Source organism: Mus musculus, chromosome 4, assembly GCF_000001635.26.
Source record: "Mus musculus strain C57BL/6J chromosome 4, GRCm38.p6 C57BL/6J".
Classification (NCBI taxonomy): Eukaryota; Metazoa; Chordata; class Mammalia; order Rodentia; family Muridae; genus Mus; species Mus musculus.
In genome coordinates, this window is record NC_000070.6 from 85,051,724 (window position 1) to 85,071,676 (window position 19,953).

General features: G+C 39.0%; 1 protein-coding gene across 7 annotated transcripts in view; it reads left to right on the top strand.

Annotated features, from left to right (window-relative positions):
• Window positions 1-19,953, top strand: part of Cntln (centlein, centrosomal protein) — a 250,137-nt gene that overhangs the window by 169,937 nt on the left and 60,247 nt on the right. For 5 of the 7 annotated variants that reach the window (XM_006538026.4, XM_006538027.4, XM_006538028.4 and 2 more), the window contains 3 exons: window positions 11,455-11,632; window positions 15,757-15,850; window positions 15,934-16,157. In XM_006538026.4, coding sequence (XP_006538089.1) covers window positions 11,455-11,632; window positions 15,757-15,850; window positions 15,934-16,157 — 496 coding nt within the window. The remainder of the gene's footprint in view (window positions 1-11,454; window positions 11,633-15,756; window positions 15,851-15,933; window positions 16,158-19,953) is intronic. The other 2 variants (XM_030253626.1, NM_175275.4) reach the window with 1 other exon arrangement.

A 19,953-nucleotide genomic window follows, 5' to 3' on the forward strand; every position in this document is an offset into this window, starting at 1 on the left:
CCTGAGCTGTCTTCAGTGGCTCCTTGAGTTTTGCCACTGGTAGACTTTTGCAAAGGTGCTGAAAAACAGTGTCCAGAGAGTTAGAGTTCATAGTGGTGGGACAGAATGTTAGCTATAGCAGGCATGGCGGCAGGAACAGGGAACTAATCATGAATTTCAAGTACAAAGCAAAGTAGGGCGAGTGGATTGCAAGTAGTGTGAGGTTTGAATTCTCAAAGTCCAGCCCTTGTGTCATAACTTAAATGCTGCACCACTTAAACCTCACCTAACAGTGCCACCCACCCAGTACTATGAGGGGCATTTCTCATTCAAACCACCGCAAGTGGTCTAGTTTTTGTCATTACGTGTTCACACACACACACACACACACACACACACACACACACACACACACACACATCATTGCTCTCTTCGGACACACCAGAAGAGGGCATCAGATCCCATTACAGATGGTTGTGAGCCACCATGTGGTTGCTGAGAATTGAACTCAGGACCTCTGGAAGAGCAGTCAGTGCTCTCGACCGATGAGCCATCCCTCCAGCTCTAACATTGCTTGGTTTTATACCATTTTTCTTTAGGGGAAAATAAAGAGTAACAGACAGGAAGGTCAGAAATGCCAGAGACCTTGTTTCTGAGGCTGTTTCTCAGGTGTTCCAGTGCTCTTTATATTAAAATATTCTGAATGGCAAATGTCATAGGATGGTTCTCTGAGCCTGAGCATTATTATCATATAACATAATAATATATAATATAATATATAATAAATATAATATAATATATAATCATATAATATAATAATATAATGCATTATAATCATAGGGAGGTTGCATAAAAAATTCCCCAGCTTAAACATACACCAAACCAATGTTTCTATAATTTTTGAGACTGACTAGAAGTATCAGTTATATTTGAATATTGTTACCTGGTTCCAATGTGCTGGTAGGTTTCAGAAATGTTTTAAATGATTACAAAATGAAATTCCTAGCTTTTAGACCGATAAATAAACTAAAGAGGCATGCTCATGGGGAAAGTGGGATGGCTTCTGGGTAACAATGCTGCTCCCAAGCCTGATGGGATTATTGCAATCGTGGTAGGAGAGAACCAAACCCTATGAACTGATCAAACACATGCCTTATGACACGTGTGGATATGTACACTACACACTCCCCCCCCCACTTTACTTTTTACAAGAACAGTTTATGAAACCAAGGCCAGAGGACTACATCTATATTGTCTCCTTCTTTTTGTCTTTTTTTTTTTAAGTTTCTCCTTCCCTGGTCTCAGAAGCAACAGAAGTAAACAAAATAGTACCCAACTGAAAACCCACTAAACATTTATCTATATCTATAAGAAAAATCTAGTGGCAACGGCAATCTGTACCTCAACAATATAAAGCCCCTGCACTTTTCATAAAATATTGGTATAGCTTATTTATGTCTGAGTCTATATGTATTGATAAATACATAAAAGTTGGGTAATATATTCAATTTCAATTTCATCATATCAATGCACATTCATAAAGCCATATGTTTTAAAGAAATATCACTATATTTTTAAATATAAGAATATCATCTAAGTTGCTCAGTATTATAACTCATTTTTGCACAGTGATGCTGTTAAACTTCCTGCTTGGCAGAATAGTTTCAGAAATCATTTCGCTGCCAAGAATTCTCACATTAGAACCATGTGGAGGAATGTCACAGGCGTCTTAAGATTCTATATCTTTTCGTTTTCTATAGGGTAGTATTAGTCTTCTGTTGACTTGACACAGGCTAGAGTTACCTGGGAAGAAGAAGCTCAGTTGAAGAAAGGTTTCTGTCAGATTGCTTGTAGGCAAGTCTATAGGACAAGATGTAGATTAATGATCAATGTGGGAGGTCCCACTTACTGTGGGCAGTGCCACTCCTGGGCCCGTGTAAGAAAGCAGGTGGCGCAAACTCGGGAGCAGGCCAGTAAACAGAACTACTCCAGAGCCTCCCATTCTCCTCATCTCCCATTCTCCCTGTCTGTAAACCTCTTAAATGCTCCTCATATAACTATTATATGTGTCAGAGGGACAGACATTCAGACAGACAGACTTCCTGAGTCAGGTTCCTGCCCTGACTTCTTTCACGTGTGACCTGATAACTGTAAGATGAACTCAATCCCTTCCTTCCCATATTGCTCTTTGTCCTGGTGCTTTATCTCAGCAGTGGAGTATCATTCATATATATATGATAAACAATAGTATTATGTACCTATCCCCTAGCACTTACCTCACAGTTTATGAGAGTATGTTTGTCCTGGCTCTTGCTGCTGTGATAAGCCACTGTGACACAAGTAGCTTGAGGACAGGTGTCTTATTGTTTGGTGACCCTCTAGTGAGAACACAGCCCTGAGAGATGTCTCAGCAGCTGGCCACAGAGCTGTGCTGGTACCGGGTCACTCACTGTCCATATTCCACTGCCTGCCTGCCTGCCTTCCTTCCTTCCTTCCTTCCTTCCTTCCTTCCTTCCTTCCTTCCTTCCTTCCTTCCTTTCTTTCTTTCTTTCTTTCTTTCTTTCTTTCTTTCTTTCTTTCTTTCTTCCTTCCTTCCTTCCTTCCTTCCTTCCTTCCTTCCGTCCTCTCTCTTTCTTTCTTTCTTTCTTTCTTTCTTTCTTTCTTTCTTTCTTTCTTTCTTTCTTTTCCCTTTCTTTCTCTCTTTCTGTTTATATATATATATATATATATATAATGTGTGTGTTTCTCTGTGTCTGTCTCTCTCTGTTTGTCTGTCTCTCTGTCTCTGTCTCTGTCTCTGTCTCTCTCGTCTCAACATATAAATTCCTAGTGACTGTTCTAACACCATACTGCCTTCTACCTGCCTGTCACCATGTCATCCCCCATGATACTGTAGACTCACCCTCTGAAACTATAAAAATTGTAAGCAAGTCCCCAGTTATATGCTTTCTTTCATAAGTTGCCTTGGTCTTAGTGTTTCTTCACAGCAACAGAAAAAAATAACTGACACACTGTAAGTGTATCTTTTCAAAGCACTATGGTCTTTTCTCAGGTTCTCTTAACTGTAGTAAAAGTTTGCTGTGTGGTAGCTGTTCATGCTGAAGGATTTCTGTCAGCTTCCTCCCACCCTGCCTTTTTTTAAACTGTGCCTCTCTCAACATGTCTGTAAGAGAGAGCTAATCTTATGTATGAGCTTAGATGAGGTTAGCTTTTAAATGAATGAGCACAGGTAACTATTTTCTAGGATGGAACGTGCTCAGATCCACTTGGATTATATACTGAGTGGAATACAAAGGTATGCATGGAGTTCCTGTGCCGCATGAAGAGAGTCACTTCCTACAAGCTTAGTGCCTTGTTCTTTCAGTTAGCAAGCAGCTGCCATTAAAGCAGTTGGTAAAGCCTGGAAGAGTAGCAGGTTTTTTTAAATATCTTTTGAGACAGGTCTTGTGCATCACAGGCTGACTTCAAAATCCTGATCCCCCTGCCTCCTCCTCCCAAGTGTTCAGGTTTTTTAATCCATGCAAATTCCTCATCAAAATTAAGAATAAAGACTAAGCAAGGAGGAATTAATTCTCTAGTGACTTCTTTAGCTTTCAACTGTTCCATCAGCTCTCCTGGAATGCTGCCTGCAGGTCTTCAGACTGGAACTGGATCGTTAGTTTCTCAAACACAGTATATGCCTGCCATTTGTGGACTGTAGTCACCCTGCCGGCACTCCGGGATCTCCACTCTACTGGCCTGCACTGCAGATTTTGAACTTCCTGACCTCCATAATAACCTGATCCAAGTCCTGAAAATATATACTTGTAAACATTCAACTTATAGCTTCTGGAAAATCACAACTAATGCACATTGTAACAACCCATCACTGCCTCCAAAAGAAAGCAGCGCAGTTTGAGATTAAATCCGAGGAGAGGAAATCACACGAAATCCTCATGTATCTGGAACTTTGAAGGGGAAAAAAATGGAAGAATGGTGAAGGAGTGTTTCCATGGAGTGAGCTAGGTGGACACTGAGAGCAGGGTGGCCCATTATGTGGATGTTGCATGTTCTCCAGCCATCTCTGCTTTGCGTAATGAACAAACTAGCTAGTTGTGACAGTACATGCTGAAGCCTTGCATGAGTCCAAGACAACTGACTTCTCACTAACAACTCATCTGACTCCTGGCACCATTTAGTATTGAATAGACGGCAATTCCAAGTGCTCAGTGTGACAAGGTTCTCCAGAGGCACTACCAGCCCTTTAGCCTCTGGGTGATAACAGTGGCATCAAGTTGTTTACCTGGTTACAGGAAGCAGGTTTGCGCATGCACTTTTCCTCTGAGCTTCTGTAAGTGCCACCATCCTTGGACTTACATATCAATGATAGCTTCTATAACATTCCACAGAGGAGAAGACACATTTTCTGCCAAAGGATATTTGATAATAAACTGTATCAGGGAATGTTTTAGTCTTACCATATTGTACAGTAGAAACAGACTATTCAGAGCAGTGGATAGTCTGTTTTAGGCTTTGTTTTAGGCAGTAGTGAGAAGACATTGAGTATGGGAAATGTCTTTAACTAACATTTCTTTTTGTTTAATTGCTAGCAGGGCATTGTTTTGAAAATCAATCTTATAGTTGTCCTCTATAACCATTTAGCCAAATAACTCACTGGAGACTTGCCTTCTATTATTATGACCTTGAGCTTAGTAGTTTGAGGGTTGGGATGGCTCATGTTGGTTGTTAGCTTGAAATATGTGGGAGTGGGGACCACAGTTAAGGAAGTGCCTTCATCAGTGTAACTTGTGGGCATGTCTGTGAGGCGTTCTCTTCATTTCTAATTGTTATAAGTGGCCTCATTCCACTGTGGTCGTATGATCTCTGGGCAGGTGGTCCTAGGCTATGTAAGAAAAGTACCTGACTGTGAGCAAGTAATGAGGATTCCTCATGGTGTTCGGGTCCACACCCCTTCCATGAATCTCAGCCCCAGCATCCCTGATAATGGACTATAACTGGAAACAAATGCTTCCCCCCCCCCCCAGGCTGTTATTAGTCATTCCTATCCCAACAAGGCTGGAGAGATGGTTCAGCTGTTAAGAGTACTGACTACTCATCCATAGGTCCTGAGATCACTTCCCAGCCACCACATGGTGGCTCACAACCATCTGTAATGGGATCCAATGCCCTCTTGTGGTGTGTCTGACCACAGCTACAGTGTCCTCACATACACAAATATATAATTCTTTAAAGAAAGAATTATAATCCTTGAATTTTAATCATTATGATTTCAAATGAACTGCATCCACTTTTATTGAGCACTTACTACATGGCAGGAATTTTTCTATGCAATGAAGACCTAGTTATGAGGCTATAGAGTCCTGAACTTTAAGCAGGATATGAAAAATAATTACTTAACACATACTACACAGAAAATTTAGCATAATAGATCAGCACCAAAGAGATATGTTAGTCCTAGGAGTAACAAATGAAAGGATATAAAAGAGGCGGATCTTTGTGAAATTAAACTTATTATTAACTGTGTCACGTGAAGCCACAGAAATGTTTGCAAATGGTGCTTAGTGTCCACTACAGAAGTTTACTAACTGATGAGATCTACTTCCTAGAGCAGTGGTCTCAACCTTCCTCACAGTGCAACCCTTTTTTACAGACCTTTATGCTGTGGTGACCCCAACCATAAAACTATTTTAGTTTCTACTTCACAACTATAATTTGGCTACAGTTATGAATCATAATACAAATACCTGTTTTTTCCTATGGTCTTAGGCAATGCTATGAAAGGGTCGTTTGACTCTCCCGGGGGTCGGAACCCACAGGTTAAGAGCCACTGCTCTAGATCATTGCTGCTTTGCACTATGGATTTCTGAAAATATTTTATATGAAAAAAGGGACTTTGTGCTAAAACATAAATTTTGAAAACCATTGACTAGGTGGACAATCACTAAATCTTAACATGAAGATATTTGCTAAGTGCTCCAATCAAATGCCCACTTACACTTTGACTTCACATAACTAAACTACATGTAAACACATTAAACACATAATGAACAGAGACTGATGTTTCCAAATCACCCTGACCACACATTTAGCTAAGCTATAAATACAATTATATGCATTATGATTTTAGGTTGTTTAGTATGGAACAACCTTTATTCAAGCTGACATTAGAGGAATTTGAGAAAGATCTGGTATCCACAGACGTGCAGGTTATAGGTACTTTTTCCTTCCTGAGGGGCATATAAACTGAAATAAAACAAAAAACAAGAAAACACGGAGCCTATTACTCAGGTGGAATAAATTTCCCTTTCGGATTCCCACTTCTTTTTGTGGAAGCAGTGACCAGGACTCTGTGCACTGAGATACTCAGTCAGCAGAGGGACACAGCATTAACCACATCACTTACCCCAACTGAGGTGGGATTAGAACCATGTCTAGAAATCCGAACATTGTGCCTGTCTGTCACTACTCTTATATCTAGCTAATCTTGTTACCCTTGGCAGCAAAATCTCAAAGCATTCTTTATTCTTTATTTCCATTTTATTGCACCTCATAATTTTCTAGAACATTTATTTTCAATATCATGTTCACATTGGGAAACACAAAAGGCAACTTTGAATCCTTGCTTCCTTTGACCTGTTGGTATCGCTTGATCGAGTTAATTTTTGTACTTTGCCATACTATACTTTGTATGTGGTGGTCACTGACATAGCCACAGTCTCTTCAGTGAAAGTCGGCTGTAGCACTATGATTGATACTCCACTGCAGCACCACCAGTGACATTCAATAACAGTGGTATTTACTATTTTCCCATCCCTGTCCCTCCCATCTGGTTTTTAAGAAGCCAAACCCTTGGATATCTCACTTAAACATGATATTATTTTGTGATTATATTTATAGTATATGTTATATTTATTTCATAGTATATGTTAATATAATCCTTACATCTTAATTAATTTTGTTATTGCAGCCATCCCAAATTTTTAATAAACATAGTATTTATCATTCATGAATTTAAGATTAATTAAGGGAACAGTCAGTTTAACATAATAATTTGGGTCTGATTTCCTAATCCATACTCCTGAGGTTCCTCATATGAAATCCCTTCCTAAATAATGGCAATTCTTTCACTTATACCAAAGGAAAACTTGGACTCATCCTTGAATGCAGTCTTCATTTCCAACATCCCATCAATTGGGAATTCATCATGTGTTTCTTCTAAAACCACAGACCACCCTCACCGCTTGTGTTGTTCCAACATGGGCATGTATCTCACCATTTGTCCAGTTTCCTAACCAGGCTATTTGGCCACACTGAACTGCCAGTTCTTCCTGCTGAGCAGGGATGTCTGCATCTCAGGTGTCTCAGCTGTATGGGCATACCCTACCTTCTGTGTGGAATGTATTTTCATCCTTTACCTGTACCCCTTCTCTAAGACTGCCCAGAGACCATTGTGTTCCAAATAGCAGCCTTGTCCTCTTTGTGTCTTGGACCCTGCACTTTGCTCATCCTCTGCTCAGTGTGGTCTTCCAACAGCTCTGATTACCTAGCAGCACACTGCATAACCTTTAATGCATTGTGGTTATCAGCTGCTCTTTCCTGGTGAGAATAGGAGCTTTCTGAAGGCATCTACTATAGAGCTTTCACATCAGTGAGTGTATCCTGCCTGCATGAAACATCGTAAACAAGAAATAAGACTTTGAAAATGATAAATGGAAGAAAATGAGGAAAATGAAACACTGCTCCATCTCTACCTCAAAGAAATGTTTTCAATCGTTTCTATCCAAATACAAATAACAATATTAATAAAATAACAGAATAAGTAATTGCATTGAGTCTACTGTTCTGAAGCTAAATTTTAGTATATGGAAAGAATTTATAAATGTGATAAGTTGCTATTCTGACTTTGAAAAAAAACAACAGAAGTAATAGTTTAAATGAAGCCTAACTATCTTATCAGGACATTAAAAAATAATGATTTAAAAATGTGTTTTAAAAGAAGAATTAGGGCTGATGAGATGGCTCAGACAGGAAACCTTCTATACAAGTCCAGATCCCTAACACTCACAAAAAGGATGTGGTTTTGTTTGTCTCTCTGTTTATAGCACACAGCTATAACTCATTAACTGGGGAGGGGTTTGATGTGGCGACAGGTAGATTCTAGAGCTCACTGGTCACAGAGTTTATTTAATTGGTGAGCTCAGAGATCAGCGAGAGACCTTGTCTCTTAAAAGGTTAAGAGCAGTTGAAGCAAACATAGGATGTAAACTTCAGGCCCCTACTGGCATGCACACATGTATGCATGTACACCTGCATGAATGTGAGTGTACATAGTACACACAAACCCAAATACACATTAACCCAAAGACGCAAGTGTGTATGTGTGTATGCATACACACACTGTCTTAGTTAGGGTTTTACTGCTGTGAACAGACACCATGACCAAGGCAACTCTTTGGTTTTTTGAGACAGGGTTTCTCTGTGTAGCCCTGGCTGTCCTGGAACTCACTCTGTAGACCAGGCTGGCCTCGAACTCAGAAATCCACCTGCCTCTGCCTCCCGAGTGCTAGGATTAAAGGCATGTGCCACCACACCTGGCTTCAAGGCAACTCTTTTAAGGACAACATTTAATAGGGCTGGCTTACAGGTTCAGAGGTTCAGTCCATTATCATCAAAGTGGGAGCATGGCAGCATCCAGGCAGGCATGGTACAGGAAGAGCTGAGAGTTCTATGTCTTCATTTGAAGGCCTCTAGGAGAAGACTCACTTCCAGGCAGCTAGGATGCGAGTCTTAAAGCCCACACCCACAGTGACACACCTACTCCAAGGCCTCACCCCAAACAGTGCCATTTCCTGAGCTAAGCATAGTCAAACCACCCCAACAACTGATTTCTGAAAGTCTGCCTAGTTCTTGAAAATAAATTTTTATCAGGCAGATCTATGCCTTTTTCTCTAACCTGGGCCTATACTGAGGACTGAGCACAGAGCCTTCCTCATGCTAAGTGCTCTACCACTGACCTGTTACCCAGCCCACATCTTATCTCACCTTTAAACACAATGTATCTGAACCTTAACAAGGCATACTTATCAACTTTGTCATTAAAAATGGCCCTCAAAAATCAGAAAGTAGATACACTTCAGAATATGAGAGGTGGAGAAAAACTTTACAATGTGGAATCATGATTTCCAAAGATGTCAGCAGACTAGGAAGATCCTGTTGTATATATAATAAGACTTCAGAACAGTTCACTTTGAGTACAAAATGTCTGTTGTTTAGCGACTCTAGAAGAAATAGATATTTAATAGTCAATATGTAGAAATACTGTATGAGTCTATTTTAGAATGGACATGCCAAAGAGAATTATACAAGTTTAGCCCCAAGAAGTCCTTCTAAGAAACACTTAACGTAGAGTTCTTAGGATGTGAATCTGAATTCTCACTTTGTTGCTAGGTTAGCATAAGCTAGAGCATGTTCAAGAGAGACCAAGGCAGTGAAGCATCTCAAAATCATTTAGAATAGGAAAATTAGGACAAGCCATGAGCTGTTTTGTTTCCCTAAAGATGTATCAAAGAGTATGTATCTATGTAAAATAGTTTAAATGTATCTACGTGAAAAAGTTATTGTTATGTCCTCTTCAACCTCAAAGCTTGTTTTTTTTCCAAATCATTTTAATCGTGAATATACATTTTCATACAAGTCTCTTATATGCTTTGAACATAGTCCATCCCTTCTCTCCTTTTCTCTCTGTGTTTCCCTAAACTTTTCACTTCCATTGTCTTAGTCACTGTTCTGTTGCTGTGAGAAGACACCATGACCAAGGGAACTCTTATTAAAGAAAGCACTTAGTTGGGGACTTGCTTACAGTTTCAGAGGCTTAGTCCATTATTATCATGGCAGGGAGTATGTCAGCACGCAGGCAGGCATGGTTCATTGGGGGGGGGGGGGGGGTCAGGCAGGTAAAACTACACTGAGATGCCATCTCACTCCAGGCAGAATGGGGGCATTATGAAAACAAATAACAACAAAATCTGTTACAGGCATGGCCCAGTGAAGAAGTAGCTTCGAGCTGTGTATCCTCACCCTCAGGCAGCAGGCACAGAGAGAGACTGAGCCTGGCTTGGGCTTTGGAAACCACAAAGCCCCCCCCCCCCGACCCCCCTCAGTGACACATTTCTTCTAATGAGGTCACACTGCCTAATCTCTGTAATCCTGTTCAAGAGTTTTACTCTGTGATGAATAAGCATACAAATAAATGAGCCTGTGGGGGCCACTCTTGGTCAAACTACCAAATCAACTATCAGCACCAGATATGCTTTCAGATACCTGTGGAAAATCTTATCTGTGAATAAGAGGAAACATGAGATTTGTCTGTTTGAGACTGACTTATCACTTAGTGGTTGTCTCCAGTTGTAGCCATCTTCTTTCAAACAACATAACTTCATCTTTGATGTTGGAAAAGAATTCTGTTCTGTCTTTACATCATCTTCATCCATCCCTGAGTCGATGGGCATTCAATTGGGTTTCATAACTTAGCTTTTGTGAGTAGCGCTGCAGTGTTATTCTGCAAGCATCTCTTTGGCATAGTGACTTGCAGTCTTTTTGGTAAGTACCCACAAATGGTCCAGCTGAACCATATGGGAGATCTAGTTTTAGTTTGGAACTTCTATGCTGATTTTGACCGTGGTTGGACTAGTTTTCATTTTCTTAGGCATTACATGAGAGTTCTCTCTCTTTCATTGATAGCCTTGCCAGGTTGGTTTTGTTGTTATTTGTTCTTGTGATGACTTCCATTCTGTCCGGAGTGAGATGGCATCTCAGTGTAGTTTGAATTTGCATGTCTGTGGTGGCCAGTGAATGATCTTCAAATGTTTAATCGCTTCATTGCTTCCTTTGTTTTTCTCTCTCGAGCACATCACTGCTCATGTACTGTGTATTTTACTCATCCTTATCTGGATATTCTTATAGTCCAGATTGTTACTATGATGCAAGGTATATGAAGGCATGGATTGTTTCCCCCTATTTTATTATTTACTACTTTAACCCTTTTGTAGACAAAAGTTCCTGGCTCATAGCGGGTATACTATTTCAGATATAAGGAATAAAACTATAGCCCATGGTAAAAGGCCCAACAGATAAAAATTTTATACCTTCTGGGGGGGGGGGGGAGGGAACTTACTGTAAAAAAAGAAAAAAATTAACTTGTGTGCCCTGGCTTGGAGACTGGCAGTCAGGCACCATGGGCTTCCTGGACTGATGCTCTGCAGGGACACTTCCAAAAGGGGCTGGTGGGAATATTGTGCTAGGGATCAAGTTTCCTGATGAAGTTCTTGAAATGTATAAGTTTAATAGTGAGAACCAAACAACAGTGATCACCATGTTTGGAGAAGTGCATATGTAACTCTGTCTTGCTGGGGTTCATTTTATCCTTTTTTTTTTTTTTTTTTTTTTTGATTCTTGTATTTTGTTTTGTTTTTAAAGCAGTGATTCTGAAACACAAACCTTTCAAAATTTGGGAACAATTATTGTGGAAACATCCCAGAATATAAGCCCTATCGAAGATGGTAGAAACCAGAAAGAAATTGACCAAACAGAAGGCAGCTGTGCTCAACAAAGAGCTATGCAGACGTACTCATGTGAGGACATCAAGGCCCCGCAGGTATGCTAGCTTTTCTTAGCTCCACAGTACGTTCTTAACCTTGTCCTCTCTATAAAACTTAAATTGATGCATTGTACCACTATTTAAATTTGAATCCCTAAAAAAAAAAAACTGTCTTCTTGAAAGTAGACAGCAAAAATACTCACTTTTGAATCATCTTCAAACACTTGTTTGCAATTTTGCAAAGGTAAAATGAAAATAAACACCAGGTGTATAAATCTTAAGACAGTCTTATTTCAAGGAATAGGAAATGTTAAAAAAACAATAAGCTCATTATTGTGTTTAAGGATATGAACTATAACAAATGAAGAAATGTTTACTTTTGCTAGCTGTCATTGTGATAAAGCTATATTCTTCCTGTGCTCTGCCACCTGACTAATGGTAACTAGCTGGTTTCTACAGACATTACTATTTGGTGGCTGAGGCAGGAGATTAGGAGTACGAGGCCAGCCTAGCCTGGTTTATATAGTGAAAGACTCTAGCTTTAAAAAAAAATTTTTTTTAACTTTTTTGTGGTTGCTATTTTTCTCCATATTACTTAATAGACTGAGTTGTTTATTATCACTATACATATACAGCCTAATGAACTTGTAAATGGAAGACACTCAAGTTCTCAGTGATATGACAAGCATATGTAAACCCTTTTCATAAATCTACAAACGATTTTAACAGAACATAATGAAATGATAGCCAGTGTGTGTAGAAAATATTAGACTTCCTCACCAAGCCCTTGACTGAAATCGAGTCACTTCCTTTGTATTATCAGTTTGCTCCCTTCAAGTTTTGATGAAGTCTCCTCTCTGGAGACTTATGAGTAGGAGACAAAGCCTCTGGTCCCTGGCATTTTGTGTTCACTGCCACTCAGAGTTCATTGACTTCCCGCCTTATGAATAGGATAAATAGTGCTTTGTTGTCTACTGTACTGTTGGAACTTAGAAGCTTCACTTCATATTTCCTACAAATAGAATTGCAAAGAGTATTCTTGTACATTTGTTTGTGAATAAACATGGTCATTTCTGTAGCAAAAGCTCAAACATGAATTCCATACCATGGCTAGTAAATTTCTGAGACTCTGGTCGGTGCCTTTTATTCTCTTTAAGTCCAGGAGGGCTTCAGTGCCCCCACCAGCAAGTTATAGAATCTCACCCTTTGGTCCGTTAGGCTCTCCCACTGCAGCCACTGGCATGTGATTTGAAGTTCACCACTGAGGGTTTTCTTTAGTGTTCTATAATTACCAAGAAATTGAACCTTTTCTTTGTTGTTGTTTACAATTTATAATTCTTCAGGAGACTGTATTTTCATTTCTATTCATTATATTCACAATTTATCTATTTTTCTTATATATAGGATATGCTAGATACTACAGGATTTTGTTGAATATATATAGTATGTATATACATACACATGACATTTTTCCTATGCCTTTTGCCCTCCTACATGGTTCCTTTTCAATAAGGTGGTAACATATATTAATATGGTCTAATTTGTCAACGTCCCCCTTATGTAAATAGGAAGATAGATATAAACTAGTACAACCTACTCTAAATTTTAAAAGAAAAGGAAAAACATCTAGATGGGAACCTTAGGAATTGAGGTTCAACATAGTGTTGAACTCTTGATTTGTTCCTTATATAATGGATATAGACAACTGAGACACCTACATCCTTAAACTGTAATATAAAAAACTATAAAAGTCCCCAGTTAAACCATATTCTTTCCAGCCAGAAGATGCAGAGAAGATTAGCCTAGCATGACAGAAAACTTTACATAATTCACTACCTTGTATCAGCCAAACACTCACTCCACTTCCACCTTCACCTCCATCATTAAAGGCCTATTAAGTACCTAGATCTTCTTGTCATTTATCTGTAAGGAGTTAGCTCTTGTCTCTCCTCTTCCTCTTCTTCTTCTTCCTCCTCCTCCTCCTCCTCCTCCTCCTCCTCCTATCTGGGCAAAGTATAAGAGGATCCACGGGGGAGCTAATGGTAATGACTCCATCTACTTCATTTCACTGGAGACTGTAAAGAAGTTGTGGACATATGTCACCATCTAAGAGATGCCCCTTTCCTTTCTAGCTGGGTGATTTCATAAGCAAAGCAAGAAGGGGACTTTCATTACCTCATATCTAACAAGCTCCCAGGCCTCCTCATGTTGTCATAGTAGGCCAGGTGAGAGCACTAACAAGGCCCCCTCTGTCTTCCAGCTTCAGTAGCATCAGCAGAGGCCCACCTGAGCGCCTGGACTTCCACCCTGCAAAGCAGTAATGATGTATCCCTCCTCATCTACAGTGTCTCTAGAGACTGGGCATCCATTCTCAACTTGTATAATTGATGTTGTGCCTCTTGTCTCAACAGTGTAATATGAGAGTTCTTCTCAAACAAAATGCAAATAATATCTATAGTCTTCATACACAGTACCCCAAATATTCAGAATGCAATTGGCAATCACTCATCATATTAAAAGAACACACACACACACATATATATATATATATATATATATATGTGTGTGTGTGTGTGTGTGTGTGTGTGTGTATGATATTCATTTTAATCCAACTGTCACTGCTAAGTGCTTCAGTGACTAATTATGGACAGGTTACAACATGGAATAAGACAGAGCATGTTAATAAAGAAAGAAGCAAAGAAGTAAAGCTATTGAATAATACAAATAAGAATTACAGAACTAGAAAATAACTGGTTTTATTTGTCCCATAAAGGGTAGCATAAATTCTAATTTGCCAAAATTGGTTCAGTTATAAAAAGAGATAATACAACAACCCCTCCCCCGACACACATATTTCAATTAAGGAAGGGTAGTTTTTGACAAATAATGCTGGGTCAGTGGGCTATTCCTAAGCAAAATAGGAATATATAGCTAAACCTCATACCTTATATATAAGGTTTCCTGATGTGCCACAGATAAAAAAAAAAGTATGGCATTTAAGTTATAAAGCTCTTAGAAGGAAATTCAAGAGAAAATTCTTGAACCTAGGGTTTGATGAATGAAGAATTTAAATCCTGATGCCAAAACCAAGATCTGTACGTTAGAGTATATTAAAATTATCTGCCTTTGCTAAGCAAAGTTTCTACTTAAGAGGTGAGAAAACAGAATAGAAAGAGTAGCTGGTACCCAATATCTGATAAGGGTTTCATATTTTGAATTCTATGAAGACCTCTCAAATTCCATCCATCCAAGATACAGCAACCCAGTTAGGAGTGGGCAGGGCATGAACAGATAATTCACCCAAAGAGAAAGGGGGGCAGATCTGAATGCTCCGTGAACGCGATGCAGATTGACCCCCAGCTGACGCCAATGCAGAGAAGCTAGAACTCAAGCTTGCTGGTTTGACTATGAAGTGCAGCGAAGTAGCAGTCCAGAAAAATGTCTGATAGTTCCTGAAAAAACGTACCTACTGCTTTGACCAAACTGTAGCTACAACCCAGTTGTCTAACTCTTAGATATTAATCCAAGGATAATTTTTTAAAAATTAGCAGATTTCTGCAGCATAGGATGTCTTTATCTGTACCTGGATGGGTACCGAAAAAAAGTACATAACTGATGCTGCACATGACACCCCTTTTATCTCCGGAGGCCACAGCTTGGAGTTCTCCATGTAAGCCAGGCTGGTCTGAGGCCTGAGGTAATCTTCCTGCTTGGTCTCCTGAGTATGAGCTCCCACCCCACCCCCAGCATGAAAGCAAGAAGAATATTACTATGATCACCATTTCAGCTTCAATTTGCAGTAGCTTAAGTCTACATTGGACTAGGAAAAACATCAAAACAACATACCCAGACTCCCAGAGACTACCTCATTAAATGCCTCTATTTTATTATTGTTGCTTCACCTGCCCTACTGTTTTAAACTGTCCTGTATTGGGTTAAATTCTACTTCATTTGAGCTGATTTTGTGTCTATGTCTTCCACTTGATAGTTCAACTTTAAATTTATTCTATATATTAAAATATAAATTCAGATTTATATCTGAGGTTTTCAATTGAGGAACCATTTCTAGAATCTTATCGTCTACAGATTTTTGCCTACTTAAATATACTTTAAGTGACGTGTGAATTTGTTTGACATTGTCATTGAATAGTAACCAACTTTTCTGGAACTTTTACATTTAGAGTATTTCTCATAATAAGAACACCAAGAAAATGACATTTCAAAAGAAGAGTGGAAGCCTGCAGAAGAGCTTGCACAGTGCCCTTCCTGCCAGAGGTAAGAGTGTAATGAGAAGCTGACAGTGTCTTCATAAATGTAAGCTGGTATTGCAAAGTATGAGGAATATTGTTTTTATTTAGTTAACAGAGAAAAGTGCAAAAATCTACCTGCCCAGAAATCCAGTAGCAGCACCATTTCATTACGAGAACGGATCGTATCCTTGCAGCAACAGAACAGTTTGCTTCAGAACGCCAGGAGAGCAGCAGAGGCGTCTGCTAAGGAGTATAAAGAAGCGAACGAGAAGCTCCTCCATCAACAGCAGGTCAGCGATCACCGATTCCAGACCAGCAGACAGACAATAAAGGTAAAGAGTGAATGCTAACAGCTATGTTCAATGTAGACTGAATGGATGGCTTTTTATTTTACATGTGGTTTTAGTTCCAATTTGTATTAGACATATGTACAAGTTTTTTTTTTTAATCTGTTCCATCAATTGTGTGTCTTGATCCCACATGGAGTCACAGAATGCATGTGGGGGCCATGATCAACTTAGTAACATGTGGGGTATGGTGGCGCACGCCTTTAATCTCAACACTCAAGAGGCAGAGTCAGGTGGATTTCTGACTTTGAGGCCAGCCTGGTCTACAAAGTGAGTTCCAGGACAGCCAGGGCTATACAGAGAAACCCTGTCTCGAAAAAACAACAACAACAAAAAACTTGGTAACACAAGGGGCTGGAGAAACAGCTCAGTAGTTAAGAGCACTGACTGCTGCTGTTCTAGAGGTTCTAAGTTCAGTTCCCAGCAACCAAATTGTGGCTCACAACCATCTGTAATAGGATCCGATGCTCTCTTCTGGTGTGTCTGAAGACAGCTACAGTGTACTCATCATATAAACAAACAAACAAACAAATAAATAAATAAATCTTTACAAATGTTGACACTAAAATGTGTCTGAATGTGAAGTCACTGAACCTTCAAACCATCTATCCAGTGTAACTGAGGTGCTTCTGGCTGCTCTCACTCTTGCTGCCTTGTGTGTTCCATCCTTTGTCCCAACACCAACAAAAGCTCCCTGAATTAGATCAACTCAACCCACAGCTGTTGCGTGTTAAGAACTGAAGTGTTCTTCCTGTACATAGAAGGACTTTGCTCTTATAAAAACATGATGCTTTAATATAAAATAAAAAGACTTTAACTATTTGCTTACTGTTCTTCAGGTTGTCAGTTTCAAATTGGGACATTATTGATTGCGCTGTGTCGGAATGTCTGGTTTTTAGGATTGCTGTTTGGTTTGATGATACACCGTTTTGTACTATACATTTACATAAAGTACCACTGTGAAAACTGACAATTACATAATCAAAGGATGAATCAAATCTGAAAACATGGAAAGTATGCTACATCCTAGTCTACTTTTTACAGTTTTTGTAGCTGGCCTATTTCCTGAGAAGTTTCTCTGCAGTTCTGGGGATGCGTGTATAAACTAGGTGTATAAATCCAGTAACTTATGGATATTATTGGCAATACAGGAATTAATATTAAAGTATTATTACCACTTAGTGATCTGAAAACAAGTCTGCATACTAATGAAATGGATGTCTATGTTTGCAGAAAGAAATAATTCTTGAGTGGGTTTTTGATAAAGCATGATGTGACTGCTTTCTGTAACAGCAAAATGATATAAAAAATTAAAGGTACAGCATTAATAAATGCTTTGTAAAGCAACTGCATTTTACATAGGTTGCTGTCTTAAGTTCACCTCCAAGTATGATGTATACTTTGGTATTTCCTAAATAGATAATATACCAAATTAAGAAAACAACCTTCTTTTCTTAACTTTCTGTAGACATGTAATTATGATGGTTTTAAGGTTTATTTCGTTTTGTTTGTTGTTTTGGAGATAAGAGTCTCACTGTGTGTTCCTGGAATTCACATAAGTCTCCTGTCTCTGCCTCCAAAGTCCTGAGATTCAAGGTGTGTGCCACCTGCCCTTAAGAGTTCTTTGTTATCTCCTAAGGTAATCATAGTATTTTCCCCATGTCATCCTGTTGATTTAGTGGATGTAATGGGTGCATTTTGTTCCAGCTACCTTGGGTAGCTCGTACCTGTGTTTGGTTAACTCTTTAATGGCTATTCTACTTGTAATGACCTATGATACTGCTCATTTTATCTTCTCCTGTTTCCTTTTTCTTATCTTGCTAGCATCCTATTAATTTTGACTTTGTTTTTTGGCAATTGTTTTTTTTTTGCAGGTTTGTTTTTCTTTGAGTACGTTGCATTACTTTGTGCTTCTGTTGGCTCTGGTTCTAGTCTTTCTTTTGACTGTTAGTTTGTGTTTGAGACAAGTTCTCTGTATCAGACCTCATACTCATGACCCTCCATCCTCAACCTCAGGGTGTATGCGGCAGCCTCCATGCCAGCATTTCACTTATCATCTGGGTGTTGCTATTCAGAGTCATCTTTACAGATGAACTGAATGGGACTAGAATTGTCCCTTTCTCAAGTTAGTACCACTGAAACACAGATTATGTAATTCTATAAATTCACATAAATATATAAGTCCATATAAACGAAGCAGGAGAATATACTGTTGTTAAATGGAATATTTTAAAGTGTCATTTGAGTCTTGTTGTAGGCTGTGCTGTTCTAATCTCCTGTATTTTGCTTATTTTATATACACTAGTTTTGTCAGTGTCTAGATGCAACTCTAGATATAATATTAATAAATGATAAAAATTCTCTCATGATAAAATATTAAGTTGAATTGGGCCTTAGACTATGACAAGTAATGACTGTGTTGAAAGTGACTATTTTGTCTGTGAACATAATTCCTATTTTCTTGGTCAATGTTCTCAATTCACTGGCAAGGTCCTGCCAGCTGCTTATGTTAGCATGTGGCAGTATGATCTAGTATGATCTAGTGTTGGGTGATGAAAAAGAAGGAAATAATCGTACTTCCTGTGGCACACAGACACTTGTCTGTCCCTTCCTTATGAGAACTACTTACTTTTTATACTATAAGCACTTTGAATCCAGGGCTATTTTCTATGCTTTTATGCTCTTCAGTATCCTCACCTTATTATGTGTTTGAGTGTACTTTAATATCTATTTTACATTAATATTTTTAAAAATCACAAATTGCTTTCACTGTTCCTGTATATGTGATTTAACTGGTAGGTCTTTCTTATTCTCTGTTTGCATATTGTCTTCAAAATTCTATCCTAACTATATGGGATTTCTTTTTCTTGCTCGGAGAGCACCTACTCCACTGCCTGTAGTTTCCCTTTCCTTTACTCTGCTGTGCTCAGCCAACCTGTCCTTAGGATCTTTACTCTCCTCACATCAAAACTCGCTCATAGTAAGGAGTCCTTTCTTTCATAACCCACCCATTATTACTTGTCTATTATTACTATTGTTACTGATCTATTCTCTCAAATCTTACACTGTATGTTCTTATAGCAACAGTATTTTTTGCATGTGCTAAGCGTCAAGTGCTGTTAAAAGCTCCTTATATACCCTTTTTCATGACTTCAGACATTTATTCAGAGAAGTGGACTCCACATCTGATCCTTTTGTAGCAATGGAGAAGATAGGCTAGGGATCCTAACACCACAGGACCTGTGATTTGCTAACAGGGGTTCCAGACTCTATGCTCTCTAAAAACACAAGAGAGCTTTTATTCAATGACTATTGGACCTAATTTCTAAGCATTTATTAAGTTTTCCCCTTTTACTGACTTGTTATAAAGCTTTGGAAAGAAGACATTATCCATTGTTTTGTATGCAATGCAATTTAGTCTTAAGGAATTGAGATAATTACCCAAGGTCAGGATATAAAGTAGTAGCTTCAGGATGACAACCTAAATCCATGTATTAGTGACTTTTCTATTGCCCCAAGAAAATGCCATGACCAGAAGCAACTTATAGAAAAAGGAGTTTAGTTTGGCTCATTGTTCCAAAGAAAGTCCATAGTCCGGCGGCACAGTGGGCAGCTGGAGCAGTGAGTGAGAGATCACATGTTCAGTTATACACTGGAAACAGAGAGGGTGAACGAGGAGAGAGACAAGACTATAAATTCTCAAAGCTCATCTTTAGTAGTGTACTTCTTCAGCAAAACTCCACCTCCTAGGTGCCATTATCTTCCATAAACAGTACCACAA